Source organism: Schistocerca serialis, chromosome 4 (genome assembly GCF_023864345.2).
Source record: "Schistocerca serialis cubense isolate TAMUIC-IGC-003099 chromosome 4, iqSchSeri2.2, whole genome shotgun sequence".
Taxonomy (NCBI): Eukaryota; Metazoa; Arthropoda; class Insecta; order Orthoptera; family Acrididae; genus Schistocerca; species Schistocerca serialis.
Window position 1 is genome coordinate 384,285,682 of NC_064641.1, and position 16,295 is coordinate 384,301,976.

At 37.7% G+C, this 16,295-nt stretch overlaps 1 protein-coding gene across 2 annotated transcripts in view; it reads left to right on the forward strand.

The window, feature by feature from the left end:
- The window catches only part of LOC126474877 (structural maintenance of chromosomes protein 1A), a 168,491-nt gene extending 153,179 nt beyond the window's left edge, over positions 1-15,312 (forward strand). For both annotated transcript variants that reach the window (XM_050102360.1, XM_050102361.1), the window contains exons 21-24: positions 3,211-3,390; positions 12,012-12,190; positions 12,311-12,488; positions 14,975-15,312. In XM_050102360.1, the coding sequence (XP_049958317.1) occupies positions 3,211-3,390; positions 12,012-12,190; positions 12,311-12,488; positions 14,975-15,076 (639 nt within the window). In that variant the 3' untranslated portion in view covers positions 15,077-15,312. The remainder of the gene's footprint in view (positions 1-3,210; positions 3,391-12,011; positions 12,191-12,310; positions 12,489-14,974) is intronic.
- The last annotated feature ends 983 nt before the right edge of the window (positions 15,313-16,295 follow it).

Below are 16,295 nucleotides of genomic sequence, written 5' to 3' on the forward strand. Positions count from 1 at the left end.
AACGTCGAAGGTTGTAAATATCGTGGGCAAACCAGCTGCCATTTTCAAGTTATAAGTGAGCTTCCATGGCAAGATATTGCAGTCATGTCTGTATGTACCACAACATTGCCCTCACGCTGCCACTGAACGCATGCCCAGTGGGCTGCTTGTTGACGGTGACAGTCAGATGACAACACTTGCTGCAGGCACAGCAGTTTGCTGCACGATGCAGGCTTCACCTTCTGTTATGCTCATTACCGCAGCCCAGACAGAAATGGAGAGCATTTGATGTGCATGACACACATTGCAACGCCAAGGAAGGAGGGCATTCCTGACCCAAGCAAACGTTACAAAAAAGGTCATGCAACAATGCGGAGGGAGGAAGAATCATCACCGTTAAGAAGTATGTTAAGAGACACCAGCGATCTGGACATCCATGAACTTGGTTGAAACTTAGATATAGAAATAGAAGATAATGAGTCAGAATCAGCATTTGATTGGTAGTTGCAAAAGTGACTATATTCCGAGCTGGGCGAGGCACAGACAGAGATCGCAATGTTGCTGGTTCTGAGCAAGTAGAGGGGCTTTATGCTTGAAAAAAGCATGTATCCTGCAAATTATGTATGAGGGTCATTCAATAATTAGAGAGTCTGGAGAAAAAAGTGTTTATTTTTAAAAAACAATAATTTTTCTATTTTTCAACATAATCTCCTTGAACATTTATGCACTTGTTCCAACGGGCAACAAGCTTTTTTATTCTGGCTGCAAAGAACTCTTTATCTTGATGTTTGAACAAATTTCCCACAAACTTTTTCGCATCCCAATTATCTTGGAATCTCTTCCCACATAATGCCTCCCTCAGTGCACCAAGCAAATGGAAATCATTAGTTGCTGAATCAGGACTGTAAGGGAGATGAGGCAGTATTTCCCAGCCCATTTTGTCAATGGTTTCACGGGTTAGTAGAGCAGTATGTGCGTTGTCTTGCTGGAGAATCACACCTCTCCTCTGAGATCCACGACGTCTCTCTCTCATGGCTGGCTTCACCTTGTTTAACAGCAAATCAGAGTAGTATTTTCTGTTCATTGTATGCTGCTCTTCGAGATGATCACAAAAAACTGGATCTTCAGCATCCCAAAACACCGTCAACATGACTTTTCCTGCTGATGCTTGGGCTTTGAATTTTTTCTTAACAGGTGAGTTGGTGTTCTTCCACTCCATGCTTTGTCTTTTTGATTCTGGCTCATAATAGTGAACCCAAGTGTCATCACGAGTTAAAATTTTGTTGGGGAAGTGCTCATGTTCTCTTTCATAATGTTGCTTTAGCTCTGTGCACACTCTCTACCTTGTTTCCTTGTGTAGCTGCATCAACTCCTTTGGGACCCATCTTGCACAAGTTTTGTGGTACTTCAGCTTGTTACAGATAATGTTATGAACTGTGCCAGTACTAACTTGAACCTTATCCACTATCATTTCCACAGTCACACAGCGGTCAACACAAATAATGTCATCAATTCGACTTTCAAGTGAGGGAGTTGAAACTGCAACTGGTCGGCCAGAACGGTGTTTGTCAGTCACTGTGTTGCGACCATTTTTGAACTGCTCTACCCACTTGTAAAAGTTTGCACGATTCGTACAACCTTCACTGTAAACTTTAGACATTCCACAGTACATATTCACCAGTTTCTCGCCTTCAGCAAGTAAAAAATGAACAACAGAATGTTGTTCAACTAATTTAGACATTTCAGGTGGACTTGCCATCTTGAAATGTATTTTTGAGGCTATAAGCAAAACAATGTTGATACATCAGCTGATCAGGTCTCATCCCATGATCCCAACTTAGAGCCATAAAAGTGCCAAAGTTGCCTTATTAACAGTTTTTTCCCCAGACCAGTTTGTCTCTTTAATTATTGAATGATCCTCATATCTCAGTTGCTTGTGTAAAATTTGCTGCAATCACACTGAATGTTCGCACTCGTTAAGACATTCACAACAGAGCGCTCAGAGTATTACTGAACACTCATTGGCTGTTGGAGAATATGTGACATCAGGTGCGGTGAATGAGTCTAACCTTGAACTTCGCTGTTCATGTCTCCAACTGTAACAACTTGGGAAACCTGAGTGTCGTTTGTAGAAACCTGCAAAGCTTCCAAAACAACCTTGAAAGATTTAGCACTTAATTACTTCACCAAGACTAGGATGAGATTTAGCTAAAGCTTTTATGGCACCATTCCTGTCAGGGATAGGGCACGCAGTTACATCCTGCAGCAGTGAATTCCACATGAGATTTAATAGTTCTTAGACATGAAATTGCATTTGAGTGTGGAGCCCAGCAAGACAGCATCCTAAGTTGCATATTACTGTTCATATTGTTTATGGCACTAATTAAGCTGGAGCCTAGCCACAAGAAGATGCGTCTGCTGACTGTAACAGAGCACAGAGATCGTCGAAAGAAAATTCACATGGGTCCGAGAGCGATTTCAGTTTCTGCACCACTTTGTTCATGTAAACGACTACTATATGAGAAAAACATAGCACTTTGCTGCCTACTCAAAATGTTATAAGCAAAATACTGGAATTCAAAATGATGAAGGTAGAATTCCCAGACCTCTAATGACTCTTCGAATACAACAAATGGCAGTAGTGGCATAGCTATGGCCACCAGCTAATGTGTTTGTTGCTTCTAAGTCTTGAGGTGGAAAGGACTGGCCTGCTGCTCTTTGTGCCATTCGTTTATGTATGTATTGCTTTCCAGCAATACCCACTAATGTAAGAAAGATATATTACAAGGGATCCTCATACTTATTTCAACCATCAGACTGTTTAAATGTTTTAACTACCATTGTCTTTTGAGTGTATAAACCTGAATTTTTTTGTCCTTTGGGAATGGAGAGCCTATTTTCCAGATTCTGTTAATATATTATGTTTCTTCACTAACATTAAACGTAACACACGTTATGTGTGTCCTACCACTTTCTCCTTGTCCCCAAAACTGTTTGAAATGTGACTTTCAAATCAGTTTCCCATGCCCATGGGATCATATTCATTTAGTTATTAAAGATGATGATTGAGAACATAAATTAATGTTACAGGATTGTTATATTAGCTATGACATGAACCTTTCCTCTCCCTTCTGATGTATCTGAATTATTCCTCGCATATTTTGACTAGCATCAGTATTTTGTATTGCCTTCCTCTCTTGCATGTATAGGGTTTTTTTTTTTTTATTACAGGCTATGCAGAAATTGGAAATGGCAAGAGAAAAACTCCATGAAACAAACGAGGAGTTTGAAAACTCAAGGAGGCATGCTTTTAAAGCCAAACAGAAGTTTGAACGTGTCAAAAAGGAACGGCATGATCGCTTCATGAACTGCTTTGAACATGTAGCTAATGAAATTGATAACATCTATAAGGTAAGTTCTTTTCGAATTTGGTAACCTCTTCATCCAGGGAAGAAAGATGAAAGTTCAACTGGGCCAAGTCATAAGCAATTTAGTACTCTCCCCTTCCCCCAACCCCCACTCCTCTCCTGCTTCAGCTTACAAACTTCTAAATTAGTGAAAACAATATGTAAAAACAGTGGATGTGATCATTACTACCAGTGAAATATGCCCATAAATCTTATTGGCATATGCAATAGTTACACTTCATTTTGGAGATGCTGCCTTATCATGGTCTGGTAGGTTCCTTGGAACTGTATAGAGTACTTGTTTTCAGTGTGTCTAAATATTTATTTGACTGGTAGGTGACAGAATAGCCATAATAATCCTTCTTTCCACTGTAAAAAATATTTCTACAGAAATCATGAAAGCCACCTTCTTTAATCAGTTATTCATTTTCAGATTCAGTATATGTACAGGGCTATTACAAATGATTGAAGCGATTTCATAAATTCACTGTAGCTCCATTCATTGACATATGGTCACGACACACTACAGATACGTAGAAAAACTCATAAAGTTTTGTTCGGCTGAAGCCGCACTTCAGGTTTCTGCCGCCAGAGCGCTCGAGAGCGCAGTGAGACAAAATGGCAACAGGAGCCGAGAAAGCGTATGTCGTGCTTGAAATGCACTCACATCAGTGCAACGATGTATCAGTGCAACAACACTTCAGGACGACGTTCAACAAAGATCCACCAACTGCTAACTCCATTCGGCGATGGTATGCGCAGTTTAAAGCTTCTGGATGCCTCTGTAAGGGGAAATCAACGGGTCGGCCTGCAGTGAGCGAAGAAACGGTTGAACGCGTGCGGGCAAGTTTCACGCGTAGCCCACGGAAGTCGACGAATAAAGCAAGCAGGGAGCTAAACGTACCACAGCCGACGGTTTGGAAAATCTTACAGAAAAGGCTAAAGCAGAAGCCTTACCGTTTACAATTGCTACAAACCCCGACACCCGATGACAGAGTCAAACGCTTTGAATTTTCGGCGCGGTTGCAACAGCTCATGGAAGAGGATGCGTTCAGTGCGAAACTTGTTTTCAGTGATAAAGCAACATTTTTTCTTAATGGTGAAGTGAACAGACACAATGTGCGAATCTGGGCGGTAGAGAATCCTCACGCATTCATGCAGAAAATTCGCAATTCACCAAAAGTTAACGTGTTTTGTGCAATCTCACGGTTTAAAGTTTACGGACCCTTTTTCTTCTGCGAAAAAAAAGTTACAGAACACGTGTATCTGGACATGCTGGAAAATTGGCTCATGCCACAACTGGAGACCGACAGTGCCGACTTCATCTTTCAACAGGATGGTGCTCCACCGCACTTCCATCATGATGTTCGGCATTTCTTAAACAGGAGATTGGAAAACCGATGGATCGGTCGTGGTGGAGATCATGATCAGCAATTCATGCCATGGCCTCCACGCTCTCCCGACTTAACCCCATGCGATTTCTTTCTGTGGGGTTATGTGAAAGATTCAGTGTTTAAAGCTCCTCTACCAAGAAACGTGCCAGAACTGCGAGCTCGCATCAACGGTGCTTTCGAACTCATTGATGGGGACATGCTGCGCTGAGTGTGGGAGGAACTTGATTATCGGCTTGATGTCTGCCGAATCACTAAAGGGGCACACATCGAACATTTGTGAATGCCTAAAAGAGTTTTTGTATGTGTGTGCAAAGCATTGTGAAAATATCTCAAATAATAAAGTTATTGTAGAGCTGTGAAATCGCTTCAATCATTTGTAATAATCCTGTATATGTATAGGGTTGTTTTAACATTAATGCCTTAAGATTTGATTAAGTGATCTTACACAGTAATATGACATCTTCTGAATACGAGCATATTGTCGTCAAGACAGCAAAACTTTGTATCTCAAAAATATGCATTTTACGTGAAAGAAAAAAAAAACTTTTCTAATACAGTTTTTATTTGATACAAGTTATACAACTCTGAAAGAGAGATTGAGTTGTAGACTTAAGTAACAGTATTTGCTGCACATATTATTCAGCATTTCAGTGGTGTTAATGACTGTATTTAATAAGACAAGAGGTTTTGTAGTAAAATATTATTAATATACAAGAACTTAAGAGTTTTTGCATTCAAATAGTTTTTAATGTTACTAACAAAACTGAGCATTTAAACTCAAAACAAATTTAATTTGAATTAAAAGCCTTTGTGATTTCCCTCAATTTGCTTGAACTTATTTGTAAAGATGGCTGATAATCTCTTGGATTTTAGACACATGATGTTTTTGTACTGAAATTGCAGCTGGTCAAGCGTACAGACTTTTTTATATTTATATTGACTGTGTTGAGGGTATCTAGGAAGAAATTTCCAATCCTCTTTCAAATCCACTTTATCTTCAATGAGTTAAAGAACTTGACACTTATTCAGAAAGGGGTAAAGTACGCTGGAACGAAAATTTTCAATTCCCTACCCAACAGCATCAAAAGTATAAGGAGTAGTACATCAGTATTTAAACGTAGCTTGAAAAATTATTTACTTGAGACCTCACTTTATTCACTAGAGGAATTCTTTCAGAGAAATAAGTAAAACCCAGATTGGAAAGATGTTTTTAAATTTTTTTGACACTGTTTACTGTTAAACTAATGTAATAATGCCCTAATGTAAAAATTCCTGTTTTTCTCATTTCCATTTTTGGGTCACTTTTAAACCCAAAGTGGGAAGTTTTGATTACTGTTCAAGGTTAAAATAGATGCAATAATGCCCTAAATATGAAACTGCTATCTTCACATTTATGTTGACTAGCTTTTAAGCTAATAAGTATGACTTTTGTGCACTGTTATTAATACTATAACAATATCTTTATTCTATGTATTTTATTATGTACATTGACACGTTCCACATCTGAGTGACTTGCTCACATGTACAGATCTATGGAACAAGTATATAAATAAATAAACATACCAGTGAATTATATCTTAGAGCCAGTTTGTGAATAACATATGAGTATCTTACTTTCTTCCCTGAACAAATTGATTTACTATACAGAATTCCATAGAAGTCTTCAAAAAGTCATGTAATATGTACTTTGCTTTGTACTTGCCCTGTTTGCTGCATATTGCTTCGTATATCACATCAACATAATTAGCTGGAGAATAGAGCACCCTGTTTCTCTTTCTGTATTCAATTATGGATTGCATATTATTGCATTTAATTCGTGTGGCCTTCATGTAAATATTTTCGAATGATTGTCATACCATTTGCTTGCTGTCCTGTTGTAGCACATTTCAGGGAACAACATTTTGGTTCTCAGCACACCACCATTCACTATAATATATTTTAGTTTTGTTATAGTCTCTTTATTTCTGTTTAAAAAAAGTGTAGTGAGAGTTTCAAATACATTATCATATAGCTCTTGTCATCCTTATTGCCAAATATAACATACCGCTAAATTGTAGGTAGTGAAATTGTGATCATCATCATCATTTAAGACTGATTATGCCTTTCAGTGTTCAGTCTGGAGCATAGTCCCCCTTATAAAATTCCTCCATGATCCCCTATTCAGTGTTAACATTGGTGCGTGTTCTGATGTTAAGTCTGTTACTTCAAAATCATTCTTAACCGAATCCAGGTACCTTCTCCTTGGTCTACCCCGACTCCTCCTACCCTCTACTGCTGAACCCATGAGTCTCTTGGGTAACCTTGCTTCTCCCATGCGTGTAACATGACCCCACCATCTAAGCCTGTTCGCCCTGACTGCTACATCTATAGAGTTCATTCCCAGTTTTTCTTTGATTTCCTCATTGTGGACACCCTCCTGCCATTGTTCCCATGTACAAGTACCTGCAATCATCCTAGCTACTTCCATATCCGTAACCTAAACCTTATTGATAAGGTAACCTGAATCCACCCAGCTTTCACTCCCATACAACAAAGTTGGTCAAAAGATTGAACGGTGCACAGATAACTTAGTCTTGGTACTGACTTTCTTCTTGCAGAAGAGAGTAGATCGTAGCTGAGCACTCACTGCATTAGCTTTGCTACACCTCGCTTCCAGTTCTTTCACTATGTTGCCATCCTGTGAGAATATGCATCCTAAGTACTTGAAACTGTCAATCTATTCTAACTTTGTTCCTCCTATTTGGCACTCAGTCCGTTTCTATCTCTTTCCACTGACATTACTTTCGTTTTGGAGATGCTAATCTTCATACCATAGTCCTTACATTTCTGATCTAGCTCTAAAATATTACTTTGCAAACTTTCAATCGAATCTGCCATCACAACAAATTGTGATATACGAACTTCTGTTTAAAATAAAGACGACTGACCTGGGATGCAAGCAGTAACTACAGTGTTGCACATTCTGTGGTAGAGACACATTATTTCCCTGCTTCAGCTGCCTTTTTATCTTTTGACTTCTGCCTTGCCCTTTCTTTCTTCATGTAGTTAGCATTGCACTGACACAGTGTAATATTATGTGGGAAAGAGGGGGGGCGGGGCCGGGGGGGGGGGGGGGGGGACACAGAGATCACATTCATCTTTTTTTAGACGAATTAAAGCAATGTTATTTCTTTTTCAAATAAATCTTTTCCAGCAATTGGTTCAACATTACTGCTAATACAGTCTCTTTTGAACACCCTGCACAATTCACTAAATGACAAGAATGTGGCTCCAAACAAAGCTTGGAAGTAGTGGCTCAGCAATGATTGCATGGCAGTTTGGTAACATTATCTAAAAATTTATGAACATTTTCCTTCAGTGCATTTCTGTTCCCCTCCTGTTTCGAAATAATTATCCTCTTTACTCTGTTTAACCCACCTGCTGGTTGACCATTCACCAATTCCTAAAGTTGAAACGAACATTTCATTTCACATGGTTAATACATCATCTTGTACTTTCAAATTATACTGAAGAATATATTTCCTTCTTGATTCTCCTACTTTGCATTTTTTTGTTTAACTTTTTTCCTATGAACTTACGGTAGCAACATACACTTTCCATTGTTCCTAGGTCATATTTGACAGAATGTATTAAATATTTGACTATATGTGGTACTTCTCAAATGTTGAAGAACATGTTGATTTCAGTGACCATTGTGAACACATTTTTCTAGATACTCTTGTTATTTAGTTGTGTTTCTTACCCTAAGTACTTGTATATTCTTTGCCTTTCACTCTACAATTTTAGCTTCATTTCTTATTTATATAGGATGATGCTCTTTACCTTCTTAGCACACTTTTTTTGTTACTTCATTAGATTCAGTCGTGATTTCTGACTACGCAGCGTTATTCAGGGCATTTATTTGTTCAGCCTGGCTTTTCCTTTGCTTCTGATTACCTAATACCACTCCATTTTCACCAGCCACAGTTGTTTGTAAATTGTCATTATTTTTTCTGTTTTCTGCTGTCTTATGTGTTATTCTTTTTTGTGCATTTTGAGATGATTCTTCTTCCAGTTTTCTTGTTGGGTTCAGATCGTCTGCCTCTGAGCCTTCAGATTCCTCTGCTGTACTAGGCCGATAACTTGTACCCAAATCTATGAAATCACTGCCTTCTGAATTACTTTGATGTTGTTACAGTCTTCAGTTTAAATACTAGTTTGATGCAACTCTCCGGGCTACTCCTCATCTCTGAATAGCTACTGCAACCTACATCCTTCTGAATCTACTTACTGTATTCATCTCTTGGTCACCCTCTACAATTTTACCCCCCCCCCCCCCCCCCCCCACACACACACACACACACACACACAGTTACCTCCAATATTAAATTGGCGACACCTTGATGTCTTAGGATGTGTCCTATCTACCGATCGTTTCTTCTAGTCAGGTTTAGCCACAAATTTCTTTTTTTTCCCCAATTCTACTTGGTACCTCCGCACTGGTTATGTGATCTACTTATGTTGAACATTCTTCTGTAGCTTCACATTTCGAAAGCTTCTATTCTCTTTTTGTCTAAACTGTTTATCATCCATGGTTCACTTCAACACTCTAGACAAATATCTTCAGAAAAGACTTCCTAACACTTACATCTATATTCGATGTTAACAAATTTCTCTTCTTCAGGAGAGTATTCTGTCTGTGTCATACATCTTGCAAGTGAGATGGAAGAGTTTTGTCATGGCTGGCTCTTCCAAGGCTGTCAGTAGATCTGCCGGAATATTGTCTATTCCTTGGGCCTTGTTTCAACACAGATCTTTCAGGGCTCTGCACGTTCTTCTCCAAATATCATATCACCCATCTCTGAATTACTTACATTTCTGTTAGTAGATACTGAAGATTTATTTGCTGGAGAGATTGGTGTGGGTAGTACACTTAGAACTTCCAACCAGAAAATTATGTCAGATATGACATCACTGCATTCTGAATCACTTACACTTAACTTGCAAATAGGAACAATGAAGAGACTGTTACAAACTAAGCTTTCACCCAAAGCCTTCTTCATAGAAGAAAGGAAAACACGCACACACATTCACCCAAGCATATGCACACGATTGCTATCTCCAGCTGTTTTAGCGGGGCTGCTCGGCAGTCCGGCTAAGACACCCAGGGATAGTAGTCATGTTGCATGAGGTGTGTTTTATTTTTGTTTCTGAAGAAGGCTTTGACTGAAAGCTTAGTGTGTAACAGTCTTTTCATTGTGCATCGCTGCATCTCAACATGTCACCTTTATGGTAAGTGGCAGTCTTTTTCGTAATTGTTGATATTTCAACCTGGACTTCCCATTGTTACATTTAAGTTACTTGACACTAAAGGTTCATTTGCTGGTGAGAATTATGCTGGCAGTACACTTGAAACTTCTGAGCAGGAGTCTACTTCCCTTTGATTTGTAATTATTTACTTGCATTTGAGTTCCTTGCCGTATCAATAGAAACCTCCATAAAATTCACTGATTGTATGTAAAGTTTATATACTATGTATTTCTGAGTGGCATTGTTAATTATTATGGCCTATAGCATGATATTACTCTCTATATACACAGAAAAGTATCAATAAAATGAAAGTTACGCATTTGGTAAAAGGATCACACAATTCAATCTTAAGCTAACCTTATTCTTGTTGGTGAATTTTGTTTTATAAGAGCTCTACATTTGGATTGATCTGTTACTGAAATTAGTGTGTTTCAGTATTTGTGTACTTACCATTTTTGGATAGTATATTTAACCCTCTGCACACATTAACTAACCACATGAACAATTAATAACTATTGCATATTAATCATTCCACTACAACACTGCTAAATTACACAAAGAATTTTATAAATATCACCGACAAGCTCTAAATAATTGTTAAATTGGCACAACAGTGAAAGGACTGTGGTAAATATCCAAGCATAAACATTCTTCTGAAATATGAGGTTTTGTGCCTTGAGATTTGAATGTTACAAGATGCAAGGTTCTGTTACTTTACGATAGATGAGCTAAGCATACCTCACCTTACGCACAACATTTCTTATCTTGTAGAAACATGTAACTCGAAATTGGCAGTTTTCAAGTTACAAGATTTTGGTATGTTAATGACAGAATGTGATGAGTGTACCAGCATGTGGTGTTAGTTTTCCTGGTGAAGTACGATAGAATTACATCAAAATTATGTTTAGAGGGGAGTTATTCATGCACTGGCTTACAATTTGCTTTGATTTTTGTGCTATTTAAAGTTTAAAAATAAACTTTAATCTGTAAGATACTAAATCCTAACACCAGGGAAGGAAAGTGAAGTACATAAATATTTTATTATTTTATCCATCTTCAGCAACTGTAATTGTATATATCGAAATAGTCAGCCACTGGTTGCTGATGATTTCGATATATACATAAATACCATATACATATCCATATTTCATTGTCAGTTATTTTAAAACAGTATCACTGTTGACAGAACAATAAAAGATTTTTTAAATCGCTGTGGTATTGTGGCCTATATCTTGTTTTATGTAACAGCACAAATAATAGCAGTAATATACCAAAGATAGAACAAATTACACAACCATAACAAAAAGTTGTCTGAAATAAAGTTCTATTCAGATAGGTTGTGCTTACCAGTCAGGGGCTGCCAACAGTCCACTCCAGTACAACATATTTTATGGCCTTTGACTTGGGATTCCCAATGGCTTTTTTGTTTACTCTAAATATTCACATTTCTTTAAACTCTTTCCTCTCTTTTGCTAGGTGAAAGAAACCTATCATTCAAAAAGACAGAAAAATTCTCTTTTTTCCTTCAGTACTGTATGTTCCCTGCTGCCTGGCTGTCAGGGCAAATTTCTGTCTTTATTTGATTTAAGTGAAAGAAATTATACTGAAAACATTAGTTAAAAGTTAATACTATCAATTTCTGTCAAAGAAGAGGAATGTTTGTTAATCTAGCATAGGGCTGCATGGTTTTGGCAGCTTATAACAACCACCCCTCTACTGTCACAAATATTTAGAATGTCTCATATTTTTATGGCAAATCTTTAACAGATTCGTAGAGTCGTCCATTCATTCTCAATATCATTAGAGTTAGAAACAAATTCCTGTAAAGTGCTTGTGCTGTACACAAAGTTTTTGGGCCAAAGATTAAAGCCTTGATAGTACGCCTTGCATGCTGTCATTTTCATGTGTGTAATTTAATGATTTTTTTCCTCCTTCCCAACAGTCTCTTGCAAAGAATCAGTCAGCTCAAGCATTTCTTGGTCCAGAGAATCCTGAGGAGCCTTATCTTGATGGAATTAATTACAATTGTGTAGCACCTGGGAAGCGCTTCCAGCCAATGTCAAATCTTTCAGGAGGAGAGAAAACTGTTGCGGCTTTAGCTCTGCTTTTTGCAATACACAGGTTGGTGTGTACTGTAGTTAATAACAGACAAGTGTCTCTTAAACAACTGTATTTTTTTTCTTTTTGTCACTGATAATTCAGCCCCTGAGGATTATGTTCCAAAATACATTTCATTTGCAGTTACCAGCCGTCACCATTTTTTGTGCTGGACGAAATTGATGCTGCACTTGATAACACAAACATCGGGAAAGTGGCAAGTTATATCAGAGATAAAACATCTTCTCTGCAAACAATAGTTATTTCCCTAAAAGAAGAATTTTATAGCCATGCAGATGCTCTTATAGGGATATGTCCAGATGTAAGTTATTTCCAACAGTAATTTTTATATAAGCAGTAATGTTAGAAACTTCAGAGCTCACATATGAAAGTGTTTGTAATGTTGAGCAACATAGTTACCCTTGTAGTTTGATAGCAGACAGATTAATCATAAATAGTGTAGTGTTTGACACATTGAAAGTTATTGTTATGCTTTCCGATACAGATCAGTTGATCTTTGTCTCCTAATGTCCTTGCAACAGGTAGGTTCTCAGAAACTGGGGCCTCAGTGTCCTGTGTCTCATTTCCACCCTCTCCGAAGTTATCCATCTTTATTTCCCGAGCAAGGAATTAAGAGTTCTGAAACCTAACAAAAGCATTTTTCTCTTTCAGATATGTCTACTGATAGTACTCGAGTCTTGCCTCCTGGCCAACTATTCTGTTTCTTTGTAATTTTACGAGGGTTGTGTTGTTGTTGTTGTTTTTTTTTTTCCCACAAAATTGACAACCGGCTAATATGCTGAGAAGTTTCTATTTCTATCATGGACAACAGTTAAATGGGTTTGGAACACCTCTGTAAAGTTCTAGACAGTTTCCAGTGGTTTTGGGAGCCATATTGCCTAGTGAAGCATGCTTAGAATAAGTACAAAGACCCAGATAGTCACTGAAATACTAAGTTGTGTGTAGTTTGTGAAGTAAGGGGCCAAAGAAGTTATTTTATTGTAAGTTTTGACAATTTTATTCAGGTCACACGTATATTTTGAACTATAGGCATATTGTTAAGCTGGAGAATATTGTATACCCACACGTAGTGTGTGTCCATGAACTGTAAAGATGGGTGCATAACCAGGTTATAAAGTGAAAGAATATTGTCTACCCCCAGATAGTAAGTGTGTGTACATAAACAGTGAATATGGATGTATAACAAGGTTTATCAAGATCATCTGAGTGGTTTCAAGTGGGAAAGCATTTTGCAAACCATAATGGTGCCACTAGCAGAATTTCATTCTTCAAAAAATGACTGAAAGTGTTCGTTGTCAGCAGTTTTTGATAGGAGGTGCCAATGCGCACCTGTTCAGCAAAGCTGAAAATAGAGCTCCCATGAGTAGCATATCAGTAAACTGTGGTAATTTACTTCTGACACGGTTGTGATCCTTTCCACCAATAGACATTTGTTAGTTTTGGAGCAGTGTTTCAAGCAGGAATTATTCAACGTGTTTAAGGTACATTTTGATATTCATTTGTAAGTACTGTTTTGGGGATATACTGCATGAATTTGTTAGTTATACTGCTTTAAACTTTCATTGTGATGATTATGCAATAACCTGTACAGTACTTGAACTGTATTACACCACACAGCAGTTATTTACCCAGTCTACTTAAGTCGGTAGGCTGGAGTTCTTAGCAAATTACTTCATTTTCAGTCTCTGTCTCACAACAGATGATGCCTCTTGCGATGCCATCATGAGCGAGGTCCATCTAGAGACCTCAGACAAGAAACAGGTTAAAATATACATCCAAGCTCAATGTTTTATTCTTCATCATTGTTCGTTAGCGTTCAAGGGATCTTCTGTCTGGTGTATCCCTTGTAGCTGTGGTTGGCGATGAGGTGTCTGTGCACTTGCTCTGACATCACAACTTTGGCTCTTCTCCCCATAACCGCTCGTTGCCCAACTGATACCTCAAACAAAATGTGCACAAACCCAAGCAGAGCCAAGTATCTTCAATACATAAGTGAAACATGAGTATGCAGAATAACATCATATACACGTTTACTCACTCAAACACGTCATAAAGGGAGCAGAAATTTTAGCACGATACATTCACACTTACTTCAGGATTTTATGTCACAAAATTTCTGCACCCATTCACTGTTTCCTTTAGTAGGAAAGGCAATCACTCTGTTTTATATGTTGGATGAGTCAGCCTTTGAATTCTTTCTTGACAGTGTGTGATACTCATAGTTTATATACATACAATGTAATATTAACGTAGTTGACAGTTTAATGCATGCAAATATAGAAGGCAGACATCAATTTGAAGATAAATTGCCATTCCACTGGTGGCAGAGTTCAGTAATGAAATTTAAAGCAGCTCATCCACAGTATCAGTGTCTTTTATGGCATACCTTTCTAGTACTGTATATCCATGTTCCCTTGTACATTATTGTTGGAAGATTGGATATTTTCTCTGCGCCACATGAGGAATAAAGATAAGATAACACAAGAACATTTTTTTTAATAGTCTAGAAAATTTCCATACAAATTATTAATTGTGTTTGTTGTATTCGTAAACAACAAGTAGTTGCTTTACAGTTCATAAAGCCTTTTTGTTGATTACTAGAATGCAATAAAAATTTCCTTAAAATACAAGATCATCTTGTTCATGTTCAACAACAGAATGGTACTCATTCTTATTTATACTTTATGCTTCTATTATCCTGAATGGTCTTTAGTATTTTTTACCAACTGAAAAACTGAAGTTAATGACACTGATGCTTAAATTTACCTTATGTTTGTATGTATACAGGTAGGAGAGTGTCTCGTGAGCAAAGTGCTGACGTTGGACCTCACACAATATCCATCCCATCTAGATGCAGAACAAGAGAAGAGAGACCAACACAGACATTAGATGTTAACTGTTGCATTTTGTATGATGAGCAGATAGAAATTGTATTATTTTTGTATTATGAACATAATGTTTACCACAATTTAGAGATTTTTATGTATAATGGCCACAAATTGCTGATAGTCAGCGTCCATATGTGATCCAGTCCATAGTGGTACCATTCGCAACTACAAAGTCTTTGTTGTACAGTCCATCTCTTTGTTATAAGATATTTAAAAATAAAGCTTTATGTCTTTTGCTTTGTGAGGTTCATTGTGTCAATAGTTTTAAGCCGTTTTTTGTTCTTTTGTGAAGTAATTGAAATTGCCCCATACCCCCTCCCCACCCCGCCTTCCCACCCTACTCCCTTCCCCCTCTCTCTTTTTCTTACCACGTTACATAGTCTTTGCGAGAACCCTAAAAATCATCATCTTTCCCTGTCGGGTCCATAGACTTGCAGAAATATATACTTTTAACACACTACTGTAACCAGAATTACGAAAGTTATTTTACCTTTGAACAACCTAGTACACTGGACAGAACTGCTCTAAGCCTGTAAAGTGACCAAAAAGTTATTATTTCACAAGTGGTGTCATCATAATGAATATATTACTTTTATGTATATAAATTGAAATCCTTAAATCTATTTAAATTTTGTAATTAATAGTTTAATATTGTGAAGAATTAAAAGAAGAGGGGGGGACTGTAGCAGCAGGAATTGAACCCAAGCGTAGTCAGTCAGCGTGCCTGACAACTGAGCCATGCCATTTGACAATTGTTGTTCAAAAATCCCTAACATTCTCCTCGAAATTCTTTAGAGAACATTTTACCTTTTCCTATGGCCCACTCAAGCAAGATAGTGAAGGAACTTGAAAGAGGCACTGACGTGCTTTTACTCGCACAGTATGAGCCAAATCGGTTGCTTACAAATATTCCTAATTTTGTCTCTCTGTTTCAATCTCTTGAGACACTTACTCGGCAGCTGTCACTCCAGGAGTTCTACCAGGCCTTTTGTTTTGTCATACTCACGGCATTCACATGCAGTCTCTTCATTTGCATTGTAAGGTTCTTCTAGTTTATGACAGCAAAACAACACCTTAAATCAAATACCATTTGTCCACTATCTAATTAAAATTATCTCATCACCTGTTAGCGGACATTAATATGGGGCGTGTCCATGCTTTGACTTTGTGATGGCTTGAATTCTGCTGGGGGTAGTTTGTGAGGCGTTTGAATAGCTGTT